At 46.0% G+C, this 15,425-nt stretch overlaps 1 protein-coding gene across 4 annotated transcripts; it reads left to right on the top strand.

The window, feature by feature from the left end:
• The first annotated feature begins 3,410 nt into the window (after window positions 1–3,410).
• LOC110508454 (protein S100-A16) lies at window positions 3,411–10,760 on the top strand. Of its 4 annotated transcripts, none has more exons than XM_021588991.2 (3): window positions 3,411–3,629; window positions 9,704–9,825; window positions 10,097–10,760. In XM_021588991.2, the coding sequence occupies exons 2-3, from the start codon at window positions 9,706–9,708 to the stop codon at window positions 10,253–10,255; spliced, it is 279 nt and encodes a 92-aa protein (XP_021444666.1). In that variant the 5' UTR covers window positions 3,411–3,629; window positions 9,704–9,705; the 3' UTR covers window positions 10,256–10,760. The 4 variants fall into 4 exon arrangements, with proteins under 4 accessions (XP_021444666.1, XP_021444675.1, XP_036823371.1 ...); XM_021589000.2 differs by having other exon boundaries at window positions 3,414–3,629; window positions 9,701–9,825; XM_036967476.1 differs by lacking the exon at window positions 3,411–3,629 and adding an exon at window positions 4,048–4,156 and having other exon boundaries at window positions 9,701–9,825.
• The last annotated feature ends 4,665 nt before the right edge of the window (window positions 10,761–15,425 follow it).

Raw genomic sequence — 15,425 nt, 5'->3', positions numbered from 1 at the left:
TTGACATATAGGCCTAAGGCCGAGACAGTGGCAGAATAAATTCAACCAAACTTTTTTTCCCCCCCGGATAGCAACCTCTGTCCAGTAAAGTCCACAAGGCATATTACATGTACAGTAACATCACCTACAGCATGGTAAAGCAAGTTTAGACATTTTTGGACTAATAAACAACTATTGATTTAGAACACCGGAGAGTTACTGCAAATCACAAAGTAAACAGGAGCCTCCACTATTCCAATACCATTTTAACATCATCAACTCACCTATGCTTAGTCTAATACAGTGACAACTAAAATATTCAACAAACAATTTAGTCTAATCAACTTAATGTGTGTGTGTGTGTGCGTAAGGAGAAAAAAACCTGTTGACTCACCCTACTTGTAGACACACCAATGCTATCTTCCTCTCTTTCATGTTGCTGAAACTGTCTATGACTTTGTCTTACAGTAAACGCTTTTAGTTGTTGTCCTATAGGCTGGCTAAAATGCTTGCTAGCCTTACTTCCCTTCATGGGCAACGATTAGCCAGCTTGTTTTAGCCTACTACATCTAGCTACATTGAACTTCCATCCTCTCAGGCCAGAGGCACAATGTATGACTTTATGGTTGGATCAGAATGGCCATTATAATCATTGGCCAGAACACAGAATCACAGTGGATTCTGAAAGTTTTCAGAGTTACGTTACAGCCTTCTTCTAAAATGGGTAAATAACACATGTTCCTCATCAATCTACACACAATACCGCATAATGACAAAGCAAAAACAGGTTTAGACATTTTTGCAAATGTATTACAAAAACAGAAATACCTTATTTATGTAAGTATTCAGACCCTTTGCTATGAGACTCGAAATTGAGTTCAAGTGCATCCTGTTTCCAGTGATCATTCTTGAGATGTTTCTACAACTTGATTGGAGTCCATGTGTGGTAAATTCAATTGATTGGACATGATTTGGAAAGGCACACACCTGTCTATATATGGTCCCAAGGTTGACAGTGCATGTCCGAGCAAAATCCAAGCCATGAGGTCGTATAGGAATTGTCCGTAGAGCTCCAAGACAAGACTGTGTCGAGGCACAGATCTGGGGAAGGGTACCAAAACATTTCTGCAGCATTGAAGGCCCACAAGAGCACAGTGACCTCCATCATTCTTAAATGGTGCTCCTGAGTGGCGCAGCGGACTAAGGCAATGCATTTCAGTGCAAGGACCCGATGGTCACTCTGACAGAGCTCCAGAGTTCCTCTATGGAGATGGTAGAACCTTCCAGAAGGACAACCATCTCTACAGCACTCCGCCAATCAGGCCTTTTTTGTAGAGTAGCCCCAGACGGAAGCCACTCCTCAGTAAAAGGCACATGACAGCCCACTTGGAGTTTGCCAAAGGCACCTCAATGACTCTCAGACCATGAGAAACAAGATGCTCTGGTCTGATGAAACCAAGGTTGAACTCTTTGACCTGAATTCCAAGCGTCACGTCTGGAGGAAACCTGGCACCATCCCTACGGTGAAGCATGTTGCTGGCAGCATCTTGCTGTGGGGATGTTTTTCAGCGGCAGGGACTGGGAGACTAGTCAGGATCGAGGGAATGATTTACAGCGCAAAATACAGAGCGATACTTGATGAAAACCTGCTCCAGAGCACTCAGGACCTCAGACTGGGTCAAAGGTTCACCTTCCAACAGGATAACTACCCTAAGAACACAGCCAAGAAAACGCAGGAGTGACTTCGGGACAAGTCTCTGAATGTCCTTGAATGGCCCACCCAGAGACCGGACTTGAACAAGATCTAACATCTCTAGAGAACGGACGGAAAATAGTTGTGCAGTGACACTCCCCATTCAATCTGACACATCTCGAGGGGATCTGCAGAGAAAAATGGAAGAAACTCCCCAAATACAGGTGTGCCAAGCTTGTACCATCATACCCAAGGCTGTAATAGCTGCCAAAGGTGCTTCAACGAAGTACTAAGTAAAGGGTCTGAATACTTGTGTAAATGTGAGATCATTTTTTATTTTTTTTTTGCAAACATTTCTAAAAACCTGTTTTTGCTTTGTCATTATCGGGTACTGTGTGTAGAATGAGGCTGTAACGTAACAAAATGTGCAAAAGGTTAAGGGTTCTGAATACTTTCCAAATGCACTGTAAGTAAAACCACAAGTCCAAATCCCTCTCCATCCATGGCTATTTTAGGAAAGGGACAATTTTAGCTAGCTAGCAAGCCACCAGAGGACAACAACACAACGAGATGCAACAATTCAAGTTTTTTCTGTCAATGACGTTTGGCTTTTGATGTGATGTGATGTGATTGGTGTGAAGCCAAATCTAGACTGGCTTCCCTTGACACTTTTTCAGGCTGGGCCAGGACCATTCACAGCTGAGTTTACTTAGTTTATGTCAACGCTGATTGGCTTTCATTGTGTAATTTTTTTTATCAAGGGAGTCCAAATGCTCACTGGCTTCCCTTGATTTCAATGCTACAGGCGGCAACAATATTCTCTTTTTGACTAGACAGCATCAGATAGATGGGCTACACATACAGAGACAGAGGGGCACTGTTTCGCTCACTTGGTTGAGTTCTCCGGTGAGATCCATTCAACCTCTTGTGTATTGAAGGAAAAAAACGTATGAAACACAGAGAGACGAAATATACATTATTTTATCTTGTTTTTTTGTCAATTTCTTGGGGAAGCCTGGCTTCCCTTGGCATCCATGAATACATGCCACGGGAGAATATAGCCTACGTGTAAATAACAAACTGACTAAAAACATGGCTGTGATTATGTTCTTAATGAATCTGTCTGTGAGTTCTACATGACTAAGTTTCTCCTTGCTTTGTGAATAATTATACATTATGGTTTGTGTTTCTGAGAAATGTGGTTGAATAAACTCGAACTGATGTTGACTTTAAGGGTGTGGTGGAAATATGACTCGGTCTACTACCATGCACAGACACACACACCTTATTGCCTGTTCACACTTGCTCACTCAAGGTGCTGATGCAATGTGGTGGCTAAAATATTTGAGCCATCCCTAACATTGATCTGTGGAAAGTAATTGTTAACGTTGTGTGGAGGGTTCATAATAGCATACCTAAGTTTACCATATTATGGCTACACATTTCTTTTTAATAATCTAAATACAACATATAGTCTACAATAAACCATCTATTGTAAACATGAAAATAAAATAACTGGCAAACTATAGAGTAGTTATTAACCCCATTCAGAACCAATCAGTCGATATAATCGAGAAAATCATCAGAAATCACGCGATATAAATCAGACAGTGGGGCGCCACCTGACCCACTAGTTGATCAGAAGGTTCAAATCAACGTTTCAAATCGTAGAGTAGTTATTAACACAATAAAATGAATATGTTGGCAGCCCTTCCCCCTTCGTCTATCTCCCATGCTCTTTCCCAGGCACACGGCCCCCTTTCCCAGGCACACGCCCTTCTGTGACACAATACAAAAAAGTTTGGTGAAGAACATTTTCTATCACGGAAGAGATTCTTTTGAGTGCAACTAGTTGATCAAGTTTGAGCCTTGAGAAGAGTGCCTGAGACACAGAGAGAGCCTGGACAAGATAATTGACATCGAGCACATTTGTTTTTTTCTCATTCACAATCTAACGGTGAGTAGATAAAGTAACTGAAGTATGTAGCCTAGCCTGTTTGTCTAAAGTTCCGTTGACTCAAACAGGCCATTGCGTTGATGGATCCAAATGGGCCTCCCAGAAAATGTTCCTCCGTTCGAACATGAATAATGTAGTTTGCGAGCGGATCTATTGTCCGAAACCCACCTAGCATTATAGCACAGGGATCGGCTTCTCCTTGTCGGTAACCCAATCCTCAACCCCTTTACAATTCAGGACAAACCAGAAGGCGCGTCTTTATTTTCCCTGTCAGTCTTACCTCGGGACCACTCTACAAATCGACCGTATTAGTTCGGCTAAAGGCGGGGGGGCGCAAAACCACGGTGGGTAGGCTACCCACAATCGTCTCAAATTATGCACGAGCCGAAGAGTGAACGGTTCAGTAGTTGTTGTAGTTACAAGCTTGTGGACAATGACATTCATTCGAGTCTGTCTACAACCTCAACACCGACCGTGGCCCTGTGTAACAGCAGCTAGGACAGCTCACACTGAATTATTAACGAACGGTAAGACGTTGGTATAGTGAGTCGAATGACAACCCAAGGTGTATTTAATAGCGCGGGGAGAAATGGCTTGTGGCAAACGGCGTTGACAGCACCATGCAGGTATGGGTGCGGAGGGGAACCAGTCACACCTGGTAAGTTATTGAACACATCACATCCCCGCTGATTGATTCTGGTTGGCCATCGAAATAATCAAAGCTCATGCAGGTGAAACGAGTCCACTGAACCGAGCTTCACACAGTTCATAGGCATGGAGAGAGTGAGTAGACGTGGCTCTAAATAAGCTATTGTGTGAAAGTCTGCCCATTTATGTAGTTAGGCCTGTAGCAGTGGTTCTCAAACTTTGCTGTGACCCACCCAACGCTCTCTAAAGTATCCTAATTAGACTGAAGCAAGTTCTCTCCGCCATATTCAGGCTGCCACATGATTGTATCTATCCCCTAAATGTGTTCGGAAAGGAGAAAGATATCTACATTTTCAGGTTGATGATCACCTGCAAGCCCTGACATCCCAGGTATAACCCACAATGCTTTATAGAACACACTACCCACTTGGCACACACTAGTTGAATTAACGTTGTTTCAACATTATTTGCCAACATATTATGACGTGAATCAACATGGAACATTTTGAAAAAAGTCAACCAGCATTGAAATGTGGGTAAACTTCAACCTAAATACATTGACTTAACCTGACAAAGGTTGTTACAGTACATCAATCTAATTCCAACATAATAATCAGAACTATGTATAAGTTGAAATCCTGTTAAATTCCACTTAAAAACATAAATAATAGTTTATCATATTCAATATGGATGAAATTACGTTGAGTTTCATATTTGATTGGATATATTTTACACCGTCATTGTTTCAACGTCATGCCATTAACCTAAATATAGAGGTATATTGAAATTAAAAGTGAAGCCACAGTCCTACACTTCCTGCCTGAACATTGTCTCCTAGTGGAATACAGGAGGAAATGCATACATGCCTCTATTGTACCCTGCTTAGCTATGGAAACAAGCTGTTAGATTCAACTGAGATATCATGTCAACACATATAAACATTATTCAGCTTCCAAAGTCATTTGTGTAGACTACCTAAATAATGTTGAATAGTTGAAAGTAACTCCTAACTTTTCTTACACACATTGGATGTGAAAGTAAATTCGTAGTGGGGTTTATTAAACATCAATTAAACATGTCTGTCTCCCGAGTGGCACAGCGGTCTAAGGCCCTGTGTCTCAGTGCTATGTGGGGGGCTCCCGAGTGGCACAGCGGTCTAAGGCCCTGTGTCTCAGTGCTATGTGGGGGGCTCCCGAGTGGCACAGCGGTCTAAGGCCCTGTGTCTCAGTGCTATGTGGGGGGCTCCCGAGTGGCACAGCGGTCTAAGGCCCTGTGTCTCAGTGCTATGTGGGGGGCTCCCGAGTGGCACAGCGGTCTAAGGCCCTGTGTCTCAGTGCTATGTGGGGGGCTCCCGAGTGGCACAGCGGTCTAAGGCCCTGTGTCTCAGTGCTATGTGGGGGGCTCCCGAGTGGCACAGCGGTCTAAGGCCCTGTGTCTCAGTGCTATGTGGGGGGCTCCCGAGTGGCACAGCGGTCTAAGGCCCTGTGTCTCAGTGCTATGTGGGGGGCTCCCGAGTGGCACAGCGGTCTAAGGCCCTGTGTCTCAGTGCTATGTGGGGGGCTCCCGAGTGGCACAGCGGTCTAAGGCCCTGTGTCTCAGTGCTATGTGGGGGGCTCCCGAGTGGCACAGCGGTCTAAGGCCCTGTGTCTCAGTGCTATGTGGGGGGCTCCCGAGTGGCACAGCGGTCTAAGGCCCTGTGTCTCAGTGCTATGTGGGGGGCTCCCGAGTGGCACAGCGGTCTAAGGCCCTGTGTCTCAGTGCTATGTGGGGGGCTCCCGAGTGGCACAGCGGTCTAAGGCCCTGTGTCTCAGTGCTATGTGGGGGGCTCCCGAGTGGCACAGCGTCTAAGGCCCTGTGTCTCAGTGCTATGTGGGGGGCTCCCGAGTGGCACAGCGGTCTAAGGCCCTGTGTCTCAGTGCTATGTGGGGGGCTCCCGAGTGGCACAGCGGTCTAAGGCCCTGTGTCTCAGTGCTATGTGGGGGGCTCCCGAGTGGCACAGCGGTCTAAGGCCCTGCGTCTCAGTGCTATGTGGGGGGCTCCCGAGTGGCACAGCGGTCTAAGGCCCTGCGTCTCAGTGCTATGTGGGGGGCTCCCGAGTGGCACAGCGGTCTAAGGCCCTGTGTCTCAGTGCTATGTGGGGGGCTCCCGAGTGGCACAGCGGTCTAAGGCTCTGTGTCTCAGTGCTATGTGGGGGGCTCCCGAGTGGCACAGCGGTCTAAGGCCCTGTGTCTCAGTGCTATGTGGGGGGCTCCCGAGTGGCACAGCGGTCTAAGGCCCTGTGTCTCAGTGCTATGTGGGGGGCTCCCGAGTGGCACAGCGGTCTAAGGCTCTGTGTCTCAGTGCTATGTGGGGGGCTCCCGAGTGGCACAGCGGTCTAAGGCCCTGCATCTCAGTGCTATGTGGGGGGCTCCCGAGTGGCACAGCGGTCTAAGGCTCTGTGTCTGTGCTATGTGGGGGGCTCCCGAGTGGCACAGCGGTCTAAGGCCCTGCATCTCAGTGCTATGTGGGGGGCTCCCGAGTGACACAGCGGTCTAAGGCCCTGTGTCTCAGTGCTATGTGGGGGGCTCCCGAGTGGCACAGCGGTCTAAGGCCCTGCGTCTCAGTGCTATGTGGGGGGCTCCCGAGTGGCACAGCGGTCTAAGGCCTTGCATCTCAGTGCTATGTGGGGGGCTCCCGAGTGGCACAGCGGTCTAAGGCACTGCATCTCAGTGCTTGAGGTGTCACTACAGACAACCTGGTTTGATTCCGGGCCGTATCACAACCGTCCGTGATTGGGAGTCCCGTAGGGCGGTGCACAATTGGCCCAGCATCGCCTGGGTTTGGCCAGTGTAGACCGTCATTGTAAATAATGATTTGTTCTTAACTGACTTGCCTAGTTAAATAAAGGTTAAATTTGAAAAAATATATTTAAAGTATTGTTGGAGCCTGAGCTGACCTGGTTTTCCCAAGTCATTGGTTCAAACATAAAACACCAAACTAGTGTCACCTTATTGAACTCTGTTGTCTCTTCTCTTAACATCTCATCTCCTCTCCTCCCTCCCGCTGACCGAGTCCTGTCCAGGGTTCTGTTCTGTATTCTGGTGCAGCCCGGGCAGCTTGGTTTCACACCAGTTAGTCTCATTACATCCTCTGTTTGGGTCTAAAAAGATACTCATGGATCGATCTTCTCATCAATCACTCTGATCTATGGCTCACACACACACACACACAATATATAATAAGGGTGGGGGCCACCAAAAATCAGAAATCATGAGGGCCACAGTAGCTTGCGGGTGTGCCTACCCACATCCATACTCACACATGCAGTCAGAGCCAGCCTTTTGGGGGCCCTAAACAAAATTATTTGAGTGAATTTCCTGCGATTCTACACTTGCCATGAGACCAATGTTTTCTGTTTTTAATATTAATTTCATCTGATTATACATGGGGGGTCCCGGTCGGTAATTTGACCATGATTACTACACGTTTAGATAGCTGGCCGCTAGACTCATTTACCAATATAACATGTTTAGCTGACTTGGCTAATTGAGTGACTGACATAACAAGAGAAACTGCTGATGCACAACCACATTTAGAAATGTCACCTTGTCTGTTCTACTATTGTAACTCTTAACAGTAAGTTGAGACCCTGACTGAGTTCCTGAAAAATGTGTGGAAATTGATCCGCGGGCCTACAAAAGGGGTTCAGGTGCCCATCCCTGATTGTGATAATAATAACCATTTAGCACTGTTTTATCCAAAGCGACTTAGTCATGCGTGCATACAAACCCACTACCCTGGCGTTACTGGCACCATGCTTTACCAACTGAGCTACAGAGGACCGCACACAGCGTCTCCTAATTATGTGCGTAGAAGATGTCTCGCTCGGGACACCCGCAGGCTGGTGAAATAGTGATGAGGGATGAAGATGATGACAGATGTCCAGCGGTGTGGGTCTGTGGTTGGCTAATGTGTTAGTTACAGCGGAACTCACACAGGATAGTATGTGTGGCATCAAGGTGGGATATGAAACAGAATCCTACACCTGGCATCAGACCATGGGTGTGTTCTGCTCTCACTCACCCACTAATTAGGCTAATGTACGATCAGTCCTAATTGGCCTAGGCCCAGGGGACAGGTGTGTGTGTTTGTGGGAATGCGCATGCATTTTGGTGTGTGACATTGTCAGATGGGAAATTTACCTGTGGGTTGGGGCTCTAGGGTTACCCTCATCAGGACATCACCCATCATCATTACCCTCATCGGGACATCACCCATCATCAGGACATCACCCGACCTACCCTCAGGACATGACCCATCATCATTACCCTCGTCAGGACCTCACCCGACCTACCCTCAGGACCTCACCCGACCTACCCTCAGGACATCACCCGACCTACCCTCAGGACATCACCCGACCTACCCTCAGGACATCACCCGACCTACCCTCAGGACATCACCCGACCTACCCTCAGGACATCACCCATCATCATTACCCTCGTCAGGACATCACCCGACCTACCCTCAGGACATCACCCGACCTACCCTCAGGACATCACCCATCATCATTACCCTCGTCAGGACATCACCCGACCTACCCTCAGGACATCACCCGACCTACCCTCAGGACATCACCCGACCTATCCTCAGGACATCACCCGACCTACCCTCAGGACATCACCCTAATGTTAAAAGAGAAGGGGTTAGAGATACTGTAGAGGGGGTAGGGTAGCTATATATATATATATATATATATTGGAGAGTGTAACAGACAGGTCTTAGCTGTAGTAATATGAACCCATAGCCTTCTGCTGGCTTATGGTGATCAGGTATCCCTCTCTCCATCAGACATCACAGCTCCCATTGTTTACCTCAGACTCCTCCCGTCCCTCTCTCTCTCTCTCGCTATCCTTTCCTTAGTTTCCATTGTTTACCTCAGACTCCTCCCGTCCCTCTCTCTCTCTCTCTCTCTCTCTCTCTCTCTCTCTCTCTCTATCCTTTCCTTAGTTTCCATTGTTTACCTCAGCCTCCTCCCGTCCCTCTCTCTCTCTCTCTCTCTCCTTTCCTTAGTTTCCTTTGTTTACCTCACCTCACCTCTCTTCCATTCTTTCCTCTATTCTGACGTCCTCTTTCTACACTCTTAGATAAAAAGGTACTATCTAGAACCTAAAAGGGTTCTTCAGCTGTCCCCATTAAATAATTTTTTTTTTGTTCCAGTTCGAAACCATTTGGTTCCGTGCAGGACCCTTTCCACAGAGTTTTCTATGTGGAATCAAAAATGATTTTCCTATGGGGACAGCCGAAGAACTCTTTAGGAACCCTTTTTTCTAAGAGTGTACCTTGTCTTAACTGTTCCAGCTAGTTCCAGTGAAACAGTTGCTGCATTCAATTGTCTAAACTTTAGAGTTTTCTGCACCCCCCCCCCATCCTCTCCTCTCTCCCAGTAGCTATGGAGTCGGCCATCCAGACAGTGGTAGAAGTGTATCTGAAGTCTGCCAAAGGGAAGGGCAGTCTCGGAGATAAGGACTTCCAGGGCCTCGTCAATAAACAGCTCGGCAACGTCATGACTGTAAGTTCCACCTATCCTTGTATCACTACTCCTCAACTCTGACCCTAGATTTGTGTCCTGGTTAAACCCGAGCCATGACCCTAGGTTTGTGTCCGCGTCCCGGTTAAACCCGAGCCGTGACCCTAGGTTCGTGTTCGCGTCCCGGTTACACCCGAGCCTCAACCCTAGTCCTAATGCAAATCAGCACCAGGTGTTCTAGGGGAAGCAATCTTTAATGATAGACTCTTCCTCTGTCCCCACTCTCTCCCTCTCTCCCCCTCTCACCTCATAGGGAACAGAGAGTTCCTCTGCAGTGAAGGAGATGCGTAAGGGATTGGACGAGAACAAAGATGGGAAGGTCAGCTTCCAGGAATACATGACTCTGATTGGCTACGTGGCAAACACCCTCAGCGAGCAGAGGACTGCAGCCAACAACACACCTGCCTCATAGGAACTACATATGGCTTCATAGACATTCTATAAGATGTCTTATGCAGTCTATAAGGCAGGGTTCTTCAATCCTGGTTCTAGTGACCCACAGGGTGTGCAGGCTTTAGTTCCATTCCAGCACTGACACACCAGAGGAAACGCGTGAAGGCTTTGATGGGATTGATTACAGTGTGTGTGACCACAGGGCCAGAATTGAAGAACACTGCCATAAGGCCCCATGTACCTATAGAGGCTCATAGACCTGTCAATCTCCCTTGGCTGTATATCACTACATAATCACTACATAATCAGACTTAACTTCATCTCAACATATTTTATATGCTTACACTACCAATCTTCATCTCAGTTATAACCATGTTACTGGTCTTATAAATACTTTATGAAGGCATTTTTTTTACATTAAGTTTAACAGTTCACATGTTTTAGTATAACTACTCTAAATCAACACTTCTACAGTAAATGGTTTGTTATCATGTTGAAATAAATGCCATGGCAATGTTATAAAGTCATGTCTTCTTTCACTGCTCTACCATTGTCCTAGGTGTGTGTGTATAGGTGGCAGTCAGGTGCAGGAGAATTTATCTTGGTAAAATGGAGTAGTTTAATGAGGTAAAAATACACAAAACAATGTGGGTACGAGAACCCGACGCACCAATACAACACGATGATAATAATAACAAACCATCTCTGACATGAGGGGAAGCAGGGGGTTAAATACACAACAGGTAATGAATGGGATTGAAACCAGTTGTGTAGGAAGACAAGACAAAACCAATGAAAAATGGATCAATGATGGCTAGAAGACCGGTGACGTAGACCGCCCAGCATCGCCCGAACAAGGAGAGGCAACGACTTGGGCAGAAGTCGATTTCTAAATGACATTCTCTAGGTTGCCCTGTGTCATGAGGAAGACACACACACACCTTATAGAACCAATACACTGATACCTGCTTCCATGGACACCAGCGGCCCCTTCTAAATTTAGTTGTGTCCCGCTCCGTTGCCCATGATGCACCAGAATATTGAAATTGGACACCAATATACAACACCCCCTATTGTGCACAGCGAGGATACACACACACATCTTCTGCCAACAGAATACAATGCTGCATTGCACTAGGGAGAGATAAGTCTATACTGTAATACAGGCAGATCTACACACTACAATCCTACTCTCCACTCCCCTGGGGCTAGCAGCCTCAGAGCTGTAGTGGATGTAAGTACTGTATGTTACATTAACATTCAGACTTAACAAACATGACGTGCACAGACACTATATCATTCAGTGGTTGTATAAGCCTGAGGCGTGGTCAAAGAAACAGCACAGACAAACAAGGAGACATATTTACTTTGCTGTTTTGGTTTGTGGAGTGCAGTTGTCATTAAAATATACATTATTACAATAGCTGTGCATTTGTATGAGTGTAGGATTTGTGTGTAATTGTGTTTGCTTGTATATGTTTGTGTGTGTTACAGAAGTGATAACTATGCATGGCTGCCTGTCAAGGGTGTTGTCTCCATTCAGCTAGTACCCTCTGATCCTGTATCAGGTACCAGCTTCCCTTTCAAACAGCCTCAGGCCAGACACACACCCACTAGGCTAACCACAGCCTCCGGTCTGCTGAGCTGTTTACATTATAAACCCCCTCTGGAGCTCCTATATTACTCTAAAGCCATTCCAACATGTTCTGCACTTCATTTCAATAATCACTACCATCTAACCTACTGGGAGACACAACCATTGTTTCAGGCCTGTTTCAGCTGAAATTGGCTGCTACCAATCAGTGGGTCCAACACAACATTTGGAAACACTACCAGGCCAAGCAGGGCAGCTGTTGGACCAGGCCCAGCCAACAAGGTCATCACACCACACGCCCTGAGGGGAACAGACACAGTTCACTGAGCAGATGCTTGAGAATGACAGTTTTTCCCAATTGTTTACACACTAAAATTGGAACTTGAAACACAATCACCGAAACCTGAAACTCATGAACCAAATCCTTAAACCAAGTCTGCAAAATTGCAAGCTCTATAAACCAATTGGCTACACCCACTCCTCACAGGTGTAAACACTAGTTGCTGAATTGTTCACTTAGAAATCAGAGCTTTAGTGCTATAAAAGGCCACAGATGAGATGGAAGTCAATGGAAAATTGAAGTCAATGGTGAAGCAAGAGCTAGAGGTGAAGGAGTGAGAGGACGAGGAAGGACAGTTTTCTCAGATGAGATCAGGGCCACATTGGTTGACCATGTGCTCAACCATGGATTGAGTATGAGGGAGGCTGGGCAGAGAGTTCAGCCCAACCTGAGCTGCTACACGGTTGCATCTATCATCCGTACATTCAGAAATGACAACCGGTAAGTTACCTACCATTTACACTATGCTCTTTATGTATACTGCAGTCCGACATACCAGTAGGCCTATGTTACTCAGTGATTGTTGCCCAAAGTTACAGTAATGTCATCATATTTGTGGATCTTCTGCAGAACTGAGAGATGGCCAGGCCATGGTGGAAGACACCGGCTGTTCACACCAGAACTGAGAGAAGGCCAGGCCATGGTAGAAGACACCAGGTGTTTACACCAGAACAGGAGACCGTGGTGGTGGCAAACAATGCCATTAGCCTACGAGACATCCAGAACCACATCATTTCAGACAACACAATATTCAATAACATTCACTAGGTGGGCTTGTCTACATTGCACCGTGTATTACAGCGCAACTGAATCCTGATGAAACAGGTCTACAGGTCGCCATTTGAGCGACACTCAGAGAGGGTTAAAGAACAGCACTATGAATATGAGCAAGTAAGTACTATACTGTGAATTTACTATCATATCAGCACTGTATATACACATTACAGTACTGTAATCCAGTATATTGTGCCTCACCATATTGACTGCTCTAGAAGGGGACGGAACATTATTGGCCACCGTGCCATTGTAAATGTCCCTGGACAGCGTGGAGGGAATCTCACCATGTGTGCAGCCATTAGCCAGTAAGGCGTCAGCCATCACCATGCCAACCTTAGTCCCTACAACACCGCCCTTCTCATCACATTCCTGGACACACTACACGGCATCCTCATTCCAGCCGAGCAGAGGGGTGGACCAGAGCAGCCCAGGTATGTTGTCATCTAGGACAACGTGAGTTTCCACCGGGCTGCTCTGGTCCATCGACCTCCCACAGTTTGTTCTATACCTCCCACCATATTCTCCATTCCTAAACACAATTGAATAGTTTTTTTCGGCATGGTGATGGAAGGTGTATGACCGCCATCCCCTCACACGCCTCTTCTCCAGGCAATGGATGATGCATGTGGTGAAGTTGATGTGGGGGCTTTCAGCGGCTGGATCTGTCACTCCAGAAGATTCTTTCCCCTCTGTTTAGCCAGGGAGAACATTGCTTGTGATGTAGATGAGGTGCTGTGGCCAGACCAAAATAGGAGGCAGGTGTAATGAACACGAGGGGAGACAGCGCTGGTTTCAAGCGTTGTTTATTGCATAGGACCACGGGAGGAGGCAGGTAGCTGGGTCCAGGGGCAGGCAGAAGGTCATACACAGGAGGAGGCAGGTAGCTGGGTCCAGGGGCAGGCAGAAGGTCATACACAGGAGGAGGCAGGTAGCTGGGTCCAGGGGCAGGCAGAAGGGGGTCCAAAAGGGCAACAGTACAGGCATGGAGAAGGCTAATGACGTAGTCCAGGAGATCAGGCAAGAGGTAGAGAACAGGAAATCCGATAGGCTAAAGTACAGGCAGGGAATAGGCAAAAGTCGTGGTTAGTGAGGCAGACAAACTATCATTCACAGGAGAAGCCAATCATGGGCACCACAGCGCTCTGCAAGCCGTGTGTCACAAAACAAACAATACCTCACAGTGACGGGGTGCAAAGAACTGAACTAAATAGTGTGTGATAATGACATACAGGTAACTAGAATTCAGGTGATTGGGATCTGGAGAGTGAGCTGTGTTCAGGGGATCTACGTGTTTGAGGATGTGAGTTTGAAGCAGACATTACAGCAGGATGTAGCCTAATGTTTTTCTTTCTTACATTTTGCATGTGTTTTTGCCTTTAGAGTTTTAAAGGAATGAGCCACTTTCATTTTTGTACAGAAAACCCTTTATCTTACTGAATGTTTTTCCTGTTTTTCTCCTGTTGGGTACAGAAAGTGTTACATACAAAACACAAGTGTGTAACGAATCTCTTCGTTGTCTGAGGAGGAGTAGGGAGGATCGGACCAATATGCAGCGTGGTAAGTGTCCATGTTAATTTATTAAACTGAACACACAAAACCAAAATAACAAAGTGAAAGGAAGAAACGAAACATTTCTGTCAGGTGACATACACAAAACAGAAAACAACTACCCACAAATCATAGTGGGAACACAGGCTACCTAAGTATGGTTCTCAATCAGATAAAACGATTGACAGCTACCTCTGATTGGGAACCATACCAGGCCAAAAGCAGAAATACAACACATAGAACAAAAACATCAAATGCCCACCCCAACTCACGCCCTGACCAAACTAAAACAGAGACATGAAAAAGGAACTAAGGTCAGGACGTGACAGAGTGTTAAAAAATACAGCATTTTGGAAATAAATGACAATATTTTTGTTACTGTATTGCATTTGTATGTGTTTATTTATGTATATTTGAGTAGGTATACATTACTGTAACAATATTTTACAACCAGCTACAGTGTAACACTGACAATGCAAAAGGCATAAACCTACTGCTGGGATATTCAGTGTTTTGTGTTGAGCACATCATAAACCTACTGCTGGGATATTCAGTGTTTTGTGTTGAGCACATCATAAACCTACTGCTGGGATATTCATAGTGTTTTGTGTTGAACACATCATAAACCTACTGCTGGGATATTCAGTGTTTTGTGTTGAGCACATCATAAACCTACTGCTGGGATATTCATAGTGTTTTGTGTTGAACACATCATAAACCTACTGCTGGGATATTCAGTGTTTTGTGTTGAGCACATCATAAACCTACTGCTGGGATATTCATAGTGTTTTGTGTTGAGCACATCATAAACCTACTGCTGGGATATTCATAGTAGTGTTTTGTGTTGAGCACATCATAAACCTACTGCTGGGATATTCATAGTAGTGTTTTGTGTTGAGCACATCATAAACCTACTGCTGGGATATTCAT

Source organism: Oncorhynchus mykiss, chromosome 3 (assembly GCF_013265735.2).
Source record: "Oncorhynchus mykiss isolate Arlee chromosome 3, USDA_OmykA_1.1, whole genome shotgun sequence".
NCBI lineage: Eukaryota > Metazoa > Chordata > Actinopteri > Salmoniformes > Salmonidae > Oncorhynchus > Oncorhynchus mykiss.
This window is presented reverse-complemented; position numbering and strand designations above follow the sequence as displayed.

What these genes read in the sequence shown, in the direction of transcription:
- LOC110508454 (XM_021588983.2), top strand. Translation starts at nt 4,182, where the DNA reads ATGACAACCCAAGGTGTATTTAATAGCGCGGGGAGAAATGGCTTGTGG. An exon ending in AGGGGAACCAGTCACACCTG is followed by an intron (nt 4,288 to 9,700) that starts GTAAGTTATTGA and finishes CCTCTCTCCCAG; the next exon opens with TAGCTATGGAGTCGGCCATC. An exon ending in AGCTCGGCAACGTCATGACT is followed by an intron (nt 9,826 to 10,096) that starts GTAAGTTCCACC and finishes CTCACCTCATAG; the next exon opens with GGAACAGAGAGTTCCTCTGC.